Genomic DNA, 12,712 nt, shown 5'->3' on the forward strand with positions numbered 1-12,712 from the left:
GCAGGCCATGTGCAAGGGCAAGGGGTGGGGGAGGGATGGACTGAGGGATGCATTGGCCAATGCAAAGTATTATATATAGAGGATGGATCAACAGCATGGTCCTTCTGTATGCAGGGGACTATAGTCAATATCCTGTAATAAACCTAATCAAAAAAAATACCAGAAAGAATGTATATACATGTATAACTGAATCACTTTGCTATACAGCAGAAACTAACACAATATTGTAAATCAACTCTACTTCAATAAAATAAATTAAAAAAAAAAATTGATCCTGCAAGCCCCATTCAGTTCAATCACTCAGTCGTGTCTGACTCTTTGTGACCCCATGGACCGCAGCACACCAGGTCTCCCAATCCATCACCAACTCCCCGGAGTTTACTCAAACTCATGTCCATTGAGTGGGTGAGACCATCCACCCATCTCATCCTCTGCTGTCCCCTTCTCCTCCTGCCTTCAGTCTTTTCCAGCATCAGGGTCTTTTCAAATGAGTCAGTTCTTCGCATCAGGTGGCTAAAGTATTGGAGTTTCAGCTTCAGTATCAGTCCTTCCAAAGAACAGTCAGGATTGATCTCCTTTAGGATGGACTGGTTGGATCTCCTTGCAGTCCAAGGGACTCTCAAGAGTCTTCTCCAACACTATAGTTCAAAAGCATCAATTCCTCGATGCTCAGCTTTCTTTATAGTCCAACTCTCAAAACCATACATGATCACTGAAAAAACTATAACCTTGACTAGACGGACCTTTGTTGACAAAGTAATGTCTCTGCTTTTTAATATGCTGTCTAGGTTGGTCATAACTTTTCTTCCAAGGAGTAAGCGTCTTTTAATTTCATGGCTGCAGTCAACATCTGCAGTGATTTTGGAGCCCAAAACAATAAAGTCAGCCACTGTTTCCACTGTTTCCCCATCTATTTGCCATGAAGTGATGGGACTGGATGCCATGATCTTAGTTTTCTGCCCCATGACAGGTAGCAATTCATTGCTGGGGAGAGAGGCCAGGCAACTTGACACTAGCAAACTAACCCAATATTGCCAGATCCGGTATCTTTGCAGGAAGCTAAAAACCTAGACCTTTTGTGGGAAATCTGATTTTTTTTTTTCCCCAGTGGGTTTTGTCATACATTGACATGAATCAGCAATAGATTTACACGTATTCCCCATCCTGATCCCCTCTCCCACCTCCCTCTCCACCCGATTCCTCTGAGTCTTCCCAGTGCACCAGGCCCGAGCACCTGTCTCATGCATCCCACCCGGGCTGGTGATAGGTTTCACCCTAGATAATATACATGCTGTTCTTTCGAAACATCCCACCCTCACCTTCTCCCACAGTGTTCAAAAGTCTGTTCTGTACTTCTGTGTCTCTTTTTCTGTTTTGCATATAGGGTTGTCGTTACCATCTTTCTAAATTCCATATATATGTGTTAGTATGCTGTAATGATCTTTATCTTTCTGGCTTACTTCACTCTGTATAATGGGCTCCAGTTTCATCCATCTCATTAGAACTGGTTCAAATGAATTCCTTTTAACGGCTGAGTAATATTCCATGGTGTATATGTACCACAGCTTCCTTATCCATTCATCTGCTGATGGGCATCTAGGCTGCTTCCATGTCCTGGCTATTATAAACAGTGCTGCGATGAACATTGGGGTGCACGTGTCTCTTTCAGATCTGGTTTCCTCAGTGTGTATGCCCAGAAGTGGGATTGCTGGGTCATATGACAGTTCTATTTCCAGTTTTTTAAGAAATCTCCACACTGTTCTCCATAGCGGCTGTACTAGTTTGCATTCCCACCAACAGTGTAAGAGGGTTCCCTTTTCTCCACACCCTCTCCAGCACTTATTGCTTGTAGACTTTTGCATAGCAGCCATCCTGACTGGCGTGTAATGGTACCTCATTGTGGTTTTGATTTGCATTTATCTGATAATGAGTGATGTTGAGCATCTTTTCATGTGTGTGTTAGCCATCTGTATGTCTTCTTTGGAGAAATGTCTGTTTAGTTCTTTGGCCCATTTTTTGATTGGGTCATTTATTTTTCTGGAATTGAGCTTCAAGAGTTGCTTGTATATTTTTGAGATTAATCCTTTGTCTGTTTCTTCATTTGCTATTATTTTCTCCCAATCTGAGGACTGTCTTTTCACCTTACTTATAGTTTCCTTTGTTGTGCAAAAGCTTTTAAGTTTCATTAGGTCCCATTTGTTTAGTTTTGCTTTTATTTCCAATATTCTGGGAGGTGGGTCATAGAGGATCTTGCTGTGGTTTATGTCGGAGAGTGTTTTGCCTATGTTCTCCTCTAGGAGTTTTATAGTTTCTGGTCTTACATTTAGATCTTTAATCCATTTTGAGTTTATTTTTGTGTATGGTGTTAGAAAGTGTTCTGGTTTCATTCTTTTACAAGTGGTTGACCAGCTTTCCCAGCACCACTTGTTAAAGAGGTTGTCTTTTTTCCATTGTATATCCTTGCCTCCTTTGTCAAAGATAAGGTGTCCATAGGTTCGTGGATTTATCTCTGGGCTTTCTATTCTGTTCCATTGATCTATATTTCTGTCTTTGTGCCAGTACCATACTGTCTTGATGACTGTGGCTTTGTAGTATAGTCTGAAGTCAGGCAGGTTGATTCCTCCAGTTCCATTCTTCTTTCTCAAGATTACTTTGGCTATTCGAGGTTTTTTGTAGGGAAATCTGATTTTTAAATGACGGCCACTAATTATGTCAACAAAATGTCGCAGGCTGTGTTTCACAGGGCCTGGGAGCCTCCAACCTGCCACGTCTAAAGGCAGCCAGCAGGCCTTTGGGGGCCAAGCCTACTTGATCTCAGAAGGAAGGCAGTCAGGGTGAGCACCCTGGAGGCTCCTATAGCACCGGGGGCTCCTGACTCCCACGGGGATGTCAGCTAAGATTCCGATGACCTCTGCACTTACTTCTCCTCTTGCAAAAGAAGAAGGGGCTGAGCCCAAGGCCAGCTGTTCTCCAGAAGGTTCTCACCTGTGCCTTTTAGATGCCGAGCTCTCCTGGCGACCAAACCCGTGGCATTTAAGAATTAGATGTGATCGCATGGCACTTCCAAACCTGACTGTTCCAGAAGACAAGACTCTGGGGAATCTCTTACACCATTTTCTTTTGGTCACGCCACATGGCATGTGGGTCCTTGGTTCCCTGAACCGGGATCAAACCTGTGCCCCCTGCAGTGGAAACACAGAGTCTTAACCACTAGATCGCCAGGGAAGTCCCCCTCTGATACCTCTTTTTGCCTTACACATTATTGAGGATTTAATTGTCTTAACATAATTTCGCCCCCTTCACCCAAAGATGCATGCATTGCAGGCTCAGTTGCTAAATCCTGTCAACTCCATGGACGGTAGCAACTCCATGGACTGTAGCCCGCCAAGCTCCTCTGTCCATGGAATGTCCCAGGCAAGAATGCTGGAGTGGGTACTTCCCAGGTGTTGCAGTGGATAAGAAAATGCCTGCCAATGCAGAGGACACGGGTTCGAGCCCTGGTCCTGGAAGATTCCACACGCTGCGGAGCAACTAAGCCCATGTGCCACAACTACTGAAATCTGTGTGCTTTAGGGCCTGCAACAAAGAGTGGCCCCCACTCTCTGCAACTAGAGAAAGCACTCACACACCAGTGAAGACCCAGCACAGCCGTAAATAGATAAAATTATTAAAAAAAAAAAAAAAAAAGAATGCTGGAGTGGGTTGCCATTTCCTCCTCCAGGGGATCTTCCCAACCCAGGGATCAAACCCGAGTCTCCTGCTTGGAGGCAGATTCTTTACTGCCGAGCCACCTGGGAAGCCCTTCACCCAAAGATAAATGAATCCTTTTCCAATGTCCTTTGAGGGCAGAGACCATTTTTATATCCCCAAGAGCACCTGGCTTTAAGATTCTCAGCAAATATTTGTTGTGTTGAACCTTGTAATCCAGTCCCTTCAGGCTTACTTGGGAACATCTGTCTTTTGTGTAGAAAATACAGACTTAAAAGGTGTACAGAGGCCCAAGTGTTCACTAATCCAGGGTGAAACCTGGAAGTTATGCCTTCGAATAAATCCCCTGCCCACCCACTGTTTTTCTTTTTCTGACTGTGGTTTCCTGAAATAAAATGCAGAAAAAATTCCACTTGTTGGAAGGTTCTGCTTATTTAACTGAGTTCTGGTTAACTGACTGTTTCCTTAACTTGAAGGGATGAGATCATTATTGTTGTCGCCACTGTTGTTTTAAGTATCCAAACCAAGCCCAAAGCAAGCAGAAAAGGACGCCTGTTGTACTTTCAAATAATGCTTTAATCCTGTTTTATGTGGGCTGTTCTCTGGACAACCCTCCAAACCCTCACCCCATCTCCCTGCAGTCTGCCTAGCCTGGGCCCCCGCCCACCCCTCTCCCTCCGCTAACACGAATGTGAGCTCAGAGATCAGCTTTCTAATTCTGAGAGTTTGGAAGGCCATGGTTTGAGCCTGCCCACCCTTCCCTGATATGGGGTCCCCTGTGCCCTCAGCCTTCTCTCTGGCCACCTTTTCAGCCTTGGAGCACACATGAGCCAACAGTTACCTCCAGCTCTCAACGCCACCAGCTCCCAACTCCCTCATCCCAGGCACCCACCTGATGACCGCCTTGAGGGGCAAACAGCACGGAGGTGCCCGACTGCCAGGGTCCAAATCCTGGCTCCAGCCTCTGAGCGGCTCCGCAGCCGTCCCTAAGCTACAGAACTTCTCATAGCCTCAGTCTCTGCTTATGTAAAATGGGAGGGCCCACGGGAGCCCCTGCAGAGATTATTCGCTTAAAAAGATCAAGTGAAGGTGGCAGGTATTCAGTGCCTGAAACACACACCATGCTGTCATTGTGAACAGCTGACAATCCCACACGTGCTCAAAACCATTACACGTCCAAGGAGCCAAACTGTAAAATTCCCCCTCTGACCACAACTTTCTCTCACTCCCCAGGGGCTGACTTTTCATCTCTGCAGGGATCCCCCAAGACTCCTGATCTCCCCCATAAAGCCCCAGCCCCTCCGCTTTCACCAAGGAAACTTCCTCATCCTCAACTTTGTGTGGTCTGTCCTGTTCGACTCTTTGTGACCCCATGGACTACAGTCCACCAGGCTCCCCTGTCCATGGGATTTTCCAGCAAGAATACTGGAGTGCGTCGTCATGCCCTCTTCCAGGGGATCTTCCCAACCCAGGGATCAAATCCACGTCTCCTGCATTAGCAGCTGTGCTCTTTACTGCTTTTACAGAAGTATTTTCTGATCAGTATCCATCCTGCCCCCTCCACCCCAGGACAGAAGCTTGTTATCTCAAGAGGAGGAGGAGGAGAGAATGATAGGTGGTGAAAGGGGAAATAAAATTACTTAAGTCAAGGTCAGAAGGGTCTAACTGGGCTTTGGTTTAAATTCAAAGCCATTTTCACAGTTCTGGGCCCAGCTCACATCTTGTCTCCCCCTGTGGAGGTAAACCCAGTAGGTTTGCATGGTATGTGCTTGAAAGTTACCTGAGGAGGTCTTAAAATGCTCAGAAGGCTGCCCTGGTCCCATGACATGTGGGTTTAGATTTGGAGTGGGGCCTGGACATGATTCAGGTTGTGGTGCTGGAGAAGACTCTTGAGAGTCCCTTGAACTGCAAGGAAATCCAACCAGTCAGTCTTAAAGGAAATCACCCCTAAATATTCACTGGAAGGACTGATGCTGAAGCTGACGCTCCAATACTTTGGCCACCTGATGCGAAGAACCAACTCATTGGAAAAGACCCTGGTGCTGGGAAAAATTGAAGGCAGGAGAAGAGGGTGACAGAGGGTGAGATAGTTGGATGGCATCACCGATGCAATGAACATGAACTTGGGCAAACTCCAGGAGATGGTGAGGGACAGGGAAGCTTGGCATGCTTCAGTCCATGGGGTCACAAAGGGTCAGACATGACTCGGCAACTGAACAACAACAACTGGACGTGAACTTTACAAAGGAAAATCACTGCTCTGCCCTGGTTTGAGGGATTCACTGGTGACTCAGCTGTAAAGAATACGCTGGCCAATGCAGGGGATGCCAGAGATGTGGGTTCGATCCCTGGGTTGGGAAGATCCTCTGGAGTAGGAAATGGAGACCCATTCCAATATTCTTGCCTGGAGAATTCCATGGACAGAGGAGCCTGGTGGGCTACAGTCCATGGGGTGGCAAAGAGTCAGACATGATTTAGCGAATGAGAACATCCTGGATTCATAAACTCCCGCACAAGGGCCAAACCTGGCCCACTTCCTGTTTCTGTAAATAAAGTTTTATTGGAATGCAGCCATGCTCACTCACTCTCTGGCAAAGCTTAGAAAATATTTGCCCAGAACTCATGCCAATCCCTGCTCTAGATAGGCAGGAAGAATTTGATGATGAAATCAGGCTCCATTCAAGACAAACCAAAATGAATCAAACTGCCAGTAATGACCTCTCCCCCCTACTTCACCGCCTACTTCCAAAGCTATAGGACAGGAGCTGCCCGACTGGCAGAAACAATGGATTGTGCTAGAAGGCAGAGTGATGAAGGTAAGAGGGGCAGTGACTGACACACAAGAGGGCTTGTGATGCTGGAGGCGTCCCACATCTTGATCCATCACGTGCATCTATATAAAAACTCACCCACCTGCACATTTAGGATGAATGCGATTTACTGTATGTACGCTGCTCTGCTGCTTCGTCACTCGGTCGTGTCCGACTCTGCGGCCCCATGGACCGTAGCCCACCAGGCTCTTCTAACTGGGCAAGAATACTGGAGAGGGTTGCCACGCCCTCCTCCAGGGGGTCTACCCAACCCAGCGAGCAAACCTCTGTCTCTTACATCTCCTGCACTGGCAGGCAGGTTTTTCGCCACCTGGGAAGCCCTTTAGTCGTAACTGCCCCCAGTTGGAAGCACCAAGATGTCCTTCAATAGGTGGATGGATACATCATAGTACATCCACACAAAAGAATGTGGTATTTTCGGCACAAAAAAGAAATGAGCTCTCAAGCCATGAAAAGACATGGAGGAACCTTAATGCACTCTACACGGGGAAAGAAGTCAGGCTGAAAAGATTACATACTGTATGGATCTAACTCTATGACATTTTGGAAAAGCCTCAGCTACGGAGACAGGAAAAAGATCAATGGTTGCCAGCGTTTAGAGACAAGGAGGATGAATAGTTGGAGCCCAGGGGATGTTTAGGGCAGTGAAACTGGTCTGTGTGATACTCTCCTGGTGGATACATGCCATTATACATTTGTCAAAGCCTATACAAGGCATCACTGACTCAATGAACATGGGTTTGAGCAAACTCTGGGAGATGGTGAAGGACAGGGGAGCCTGGCGTGCTGCAGTGCATGGAGTCACAGAGAGTCAGACACGCTGAGCAACTAAACAACAATGGAAGGTACAACACCAAGGGTGGACCCTGATGGAAGCTATGGACTTCAGCTAACAATGCACTGGTTCATCACAGCAAATGTATGACATTAATGAAAGATGTTAACAATAGGGGGAACTTTGGGGTGGGGAGGGGCTCAGGGGAACTCTCTGTACTTTTTGCTCAGTTTTTCAGTAAACCTAAAACCACTCTTAAAAATGGTCACAGGTTGGGGGTGGTGCTCTGTCTAGCCAGAGTAAAGTCAGGGGTGGGGCTGGAGAGGACCATGTACCCCAGGCACACACATCCCCTTCCCAGCAAACTTCCTTTCTTTTAAAGATTTTTTTTTTTAATATAGGCCATTTTTTAAGTCTTTTTTGAATTTGTTATAATACTGCTTGTTTCATGCTTTGGTTTTTTGCGTGAGAGCCGTGTGGGATCTCAGCTTCCCAACCAGGAATCAAACCCACACCCCCCTGCAGTGGAAGGTGAAGTCTTAACCACTGGACCGCCAGGGAAGTCCCCCTACAAACTTCTAAAGCACATTCAAATTGGGGGCAAAAGTTTGATTTAATTCTCCATTCCGCAGTAATTTAATAGTCTCTTTAAAAGTTGCCCTTTATTGGTTTAAAATACTTTGGAAACTAATTCTTTATCAAACATCCTATTTTAAATACTGCTATCATCTTTCAAATACTCTGACAAGCCTTCTGCTTTCCACTGTGGCAAAGGTCTGAGGAAAGACAGTATCTTTTCTCCCTCCTTTACTTTGCTACAAAAATAGCATCTGAGATGATGTCTAGAATTTGCTCCAAAATAAGCTGGGGGCGGGGAGTGGGCGGGGGTAAAGATGAAATAGTCTGGCCACGTGTTGATCATGACTGAAGCTGAGCAATGGGAACATCAGGGGCATTGTTCTCTGTACTTTTATGTAAATCTAAATTAAAAAATAGAAAAATAAAGAAATCATCAGAGGTAGATTCGACTTTGCATTGAGGCAAGGCACGTTTCAGAGAAAAAAGAGTAAAAGGTCTATAGGTTGCTATTCTGGGGGCCATCTGTGGTCAAAAAAAAAAAAAATTCAGACCTAAAAATCCCCAGTTGAGTAATTGGCTGCTACAGCTGGAGGCATGAGGAAAACTCCAGAAAGTAGGTCCTTTCTTCTGGGCTTACCAGTTCCTCTGCAAAAAAAAGAAAGGCCACCCCTCTCTATGGAGTAAAATGCCCACCCACCTCCTAATTGGACAGTCAGTACAGTGAAAGACAGAAAGCTTCGATCCACACTCACGCTCCATCCTTGCTGTGTCCTTGGTCCTGGACAGGGCACTAAACCGCTCAGAGCCTCAGTTTACTCATCTGGAAAATGGGAGAATAGCATTTAACCGCAGATGGCCAAGGCTTCTAGGAGGAAAAACACCTACGGTGCCAGACCAGAGGGGGGCACATTGTTAATATCACTCTACATATTGTTTGACTCATTCATGGTCAAAAGTTTTGAGAACAGGAGAAAGTGAGAAAAAGCCTTGGCTGGTGATGATCTTTTTGGATGCTTTCCATTGGATGCTTTTTCCTCATTGTTGAAAAGCAGCAGGATGCTACTATATATTTCTTCAGCCCTGACACCCACTTAGAGTCAGGCGGCTCTCGCGCTAACAGCAGTGTGTCACCAGGAAGATGTGGCAGGGAAGGGGACCCCAGAAAGTGACGACTAAGACCATATCCACCTGTTCCCTCCCCTCGTGCCCCGGAGCTTGTTAGCAATGCAGGAACAGTGGCCTACCCCAGGCCTTTGGAGCCCAAATCTTCATTTTAATGAGATCTGCATGCTCGTTGCCATCCAGGAGTCCTCCTTTGTTCCATTTTCAAGGTAAACTCAGTCACGAGGACAAAGATGGGGGAAGGAACCCACACTTAAAAAAGCCTTGCTAACCCAGCGGGTGAGCCATGGGGGCTAGACGGACTTTTCTAGATGTAACATTAGCGCCATCACCCTTCAGACTCCAACTTCTTGTTTCAGATGACAGCACCCTTGCCCAACATCTGGGCCAGGAAGGCAGGTCTGGGGCTGCTGGGATGTCTCAACAGATGCTGGTTGCTAAGCGCTCAGAGCTTTGATTCAAAGGTCAGCACCACAGAGGTCTGAGTATGGAAGTGAATAAAAGAACAGACTTCCCTCTGGCCACCACAGTTTTCCCCTCTAGTTTCTGTTCTTTATTTCTTTTTAAAGAGACATCCCATCTTTATCAGCTGGGTATAGCGGTTGAGTCGCTAAGTCGTGTCTGACTCTTGTGATCCCATGGACTGTAGCCCACCAGGCTCCTCTGTCCATGGGATTCTCCAAGCAAGAATACTGGAGTGGGTTGCCATGGCCTTCTCCAATCAGCTGGGTATGCGGAGCTGCAAAATGCTGGGCAAAGGGAACCCCCAGAGATGGGTCAGCGGGCCCCTGGCCGCTCAGCCCTGGCTGGGCCCTCCGTGGGGACCCGCGATTCTCTTCGAGGGGCACCAGGGCTGATTCCTGCCCATGGACCCTAGCTGCTGCCCACTCCCTACCATTACTTGAACCATGGACCAGATTCCTCAGAGACCCAGCATTTTCAAATGAAATGGGAACACAGAAGAGCTGAAAACAGGTCTTCAAACAAAACCTTGCACACGAAGTTTCACGGAGGCAACATTCACAGTCACCACGAGGCGGAAATGGCCCAAAAGTCCCATCAATGGACTGTCCGTGCGATGGGGTGTCACTCAGCCATGAAAAGGAATGAAGCGCTGAAACCTGCTCCAGTGTGGGCAAACCTCGACAACCTCAGGCTCAGTGAAAGAGGCCAGACGCAAACACATAGATACTGTAAGATTTCACTAAGTAAGCTACCCAGAAGAGGCAAATTGACAGAGACAGAAAGCAGAATATAGGCTCCCGGCGGCTGGAGGGAGGAGGAAATGGGGAGTGATTGCTTCACAGACACAGGCTCTCTGTGTGGGGAGGTGAAGGGGTTGGTTCTAGAGGCGGTTGGTGGTGATGGTGACACAACAGTCTGAACAGACTTCTTGCCACTGGCTTGAGATGCTTAAAATGGTAGATTTTTTTTTGTCATGCATATTTAACCACAACTGAGAAAAAAAAAAATGAAAAAATTATTGGAGTACTGATGCATGCAACAGCACAGCGGCACCTTGAAAACATGCCAAGTGAAAGAAGTCAGGCATAAAAGGTCCCAGATTGTAGGATTCCATTCTTGTGAGAAGTCCAGAATAGGCCAACTCATAGAGGCAGAAAGCAGGTAAGTGGTTATCGGAGGCTGGGGACACTGCAGGGAACAGAGAGTGACTGTTTAATAGCTATGGGGTTTCCTTTTGGGGTGATGAAATTATTCTGGAATGAGACAGTTAGGACGGCTGCATAGCACTGTCAACATCCCAAATGCCACCGAATCAATCACTGTATTGCTTTTTTTAATATTTATTTATTTGGCTGTGCCAGGCCTTACCTGTGGCATGTGGGATCCAGTTTCCTGACCATGAATGGAACTCGGGCCTCCTACAGTCAGAGCTCCGACTCAGCCACTGGACCACAAGGGAAGTCCCGAATCGTTCATTCCCAAATGGTTAAAACGGTCAATTTGATGTTATGTGTTATTTTACAATTTAAAAGGGAGACGAAATTGGGGTGGGGAGGAAGAGAGACGCTGCCTTCATTGGCTCTCCTTTGGGGGGCAGGCGAGGTGAGTAGAGAGGGTCCTGGGTACAAATTCAGAGACAGATTCATAGATTCAAACCTCAGCTCCACCCCTGAGGACCTGTGTGACCTTGAGTAAGTGACTTAACCTCTCTGTGAGTCCCAGTGTTCCCATCTGTAAAATGCGATAAGAGTCAGGACTGCTGAATGGCACAGGAGGCGTCATACAATCATTGATGGTGTGAGTCGTGTTCCCTGGAGTAAGAAGTACCAACTGCACGGAGCTGCCAGGAAGATTACGTGAGAATCACAGGCAAAGAAGGACTCAGTATACTGCCTGGTGGGCAATGAGTTCAATACCCGCTGTTATCAGAAATAACTCTGCATTTGCCCTGGAGGCTAATCATTCCTGTTATACTATTGAATGACGCAGTGCTTTTCTACATACACACCACCTGGATCTCTCGCTTTTTTTTTTTTTTTTTCCCTTTTCAAGGCTTGTGGGATTTTAGTTCCCTGGCCAGGGACTGAGCCCGGGCCCTCAGCCGTGAAAGCACAGCGTCTTGGTCACTGGACCGCCACCACCTGGCTCACTTGTTAAAGGCAGACTCTGATTCAGGAGGTCTGGGTGGGGCCCAAAAGTCTGCGTTTTAATGAGCACCCAGGTGATGCTGACGCTGCTGGTCCATTGCCCACCCTCAGAGTAGCAGGGAATACAGGAAAGTGCTATATTTGTTTCCCAGGGCTGCTAAAACAAAACACAGCAAACTGGGCAACACCAAGACCATGTTGTCTTAAAACCCATCATTTCATTGTGCTCAAAAAAAAAAAAAAAAAAAACAAGAAAGCAAAGCAAAACAAACACCAAAATCTCTGTGTCTGCAGGCTTGGTTCCTTCTGGGGGCTCCAGGGGAAAACCCATCCCAGGCCCCCTCTCCTATCTTCTGACATCAGCCGGCACCCTCAGGGTTCCTTGGCTTGTATCTACATCACATCAACCTCTGTCTGAGTTGTTGCGTGGCCTCCCTCATGTGTCTGTCTTCACAAAGCTGCCTTCTTTCAAGGACACTAATCATTTGGGACTAGGGCCCCAGCCTACTCCAGGATGACTTCATCTTAGCTAATCACATCTGCAAAGACCCTAATGCCAAGTGAGGTCACATTTTGAGGCCCTGGAGGTGAGGACGTCCACATATACCTCTTGGGAAGAATATAAGTCAACCCACAATACCTGCCTGGGGAAAAATGAGCCCAGAGAACATAAGCGAGGCTGGAAAGGGACAGAAAGCCATTCTGCAGTTAAGGGGTTGGAAGCTCAGGAGGTCTTGAAGTGAATTGCCCCGGGCCTGGAGCAAAGAAGCAGTTGTGCAGGTGATGCCGCTACAAACATACACATGCTCAGCTCTCCAGCTGCAGGCCTTGGAGGAACCATCTGCCCAAGGAAGGGTGGAAGGGTCATCTCTTCTGATTTGCACAAAGGTGCCCTACAGGCTAGCAGCTGCTCTGAGGGGCAGAATCCGCCCAGGTTTCATCACTGTCCCACCTGTCAGCTGTCTCGCAGAGACCCACAGAGCAACTGAAAGGGGACACATGCTTGGTGACAACAAAGACTCCCCAAAATACATCCACTAAGAGATGCTGTTAATATCAGCCCTGCCCGATGCACCCCCTGGTCA

General features: G+C 47.1%; 1 protein-coding gene across 2 annotated transcripts in view; it reads right to left on the minus strand.

Annotated features, from left to right (window-relative positions):
- Window positions 1-12,712, minus strand: part of TVP23A (trans-golgi network vesicle protein 23 homolog A) — a 33,343-nt gene that overhangs the window by 6,498 nt on the left and 14,133 nt on the right. The window contains exon 1 of one of the 2 annotated variants that reach the window (XM_043914316.1): window positions 2,986-3,182. The exons of the other annotated variant lie outside the window; for it this stretch is intronic. Within the exon in view, the coding sequence (XP_043770251.1) occupies window positions 2,986-3,140 (155 nt within the window). The 5' untranslated portion in view covers window positions 3,141-3,182. Of the gene's footprint in view, window positions 1-2,985; window positions 3,183-12,712 lie in introns of those variants that run through there. 2 annotated transcript variants of the gene reach the window in all.

This window comes from Cervus elaphus, chromosome 10, assembly GCF_910594005.1.
Source record: "Cervus elaphus chromosome 10, mCerEla1.1, whole genome shotgun sequence".
Lineage (NCBI taxonomy): Eukaryota > Metazoa > Chordata > Mammalia > Artiodactyla > Cervidae > Cervus > Cervus elaphus.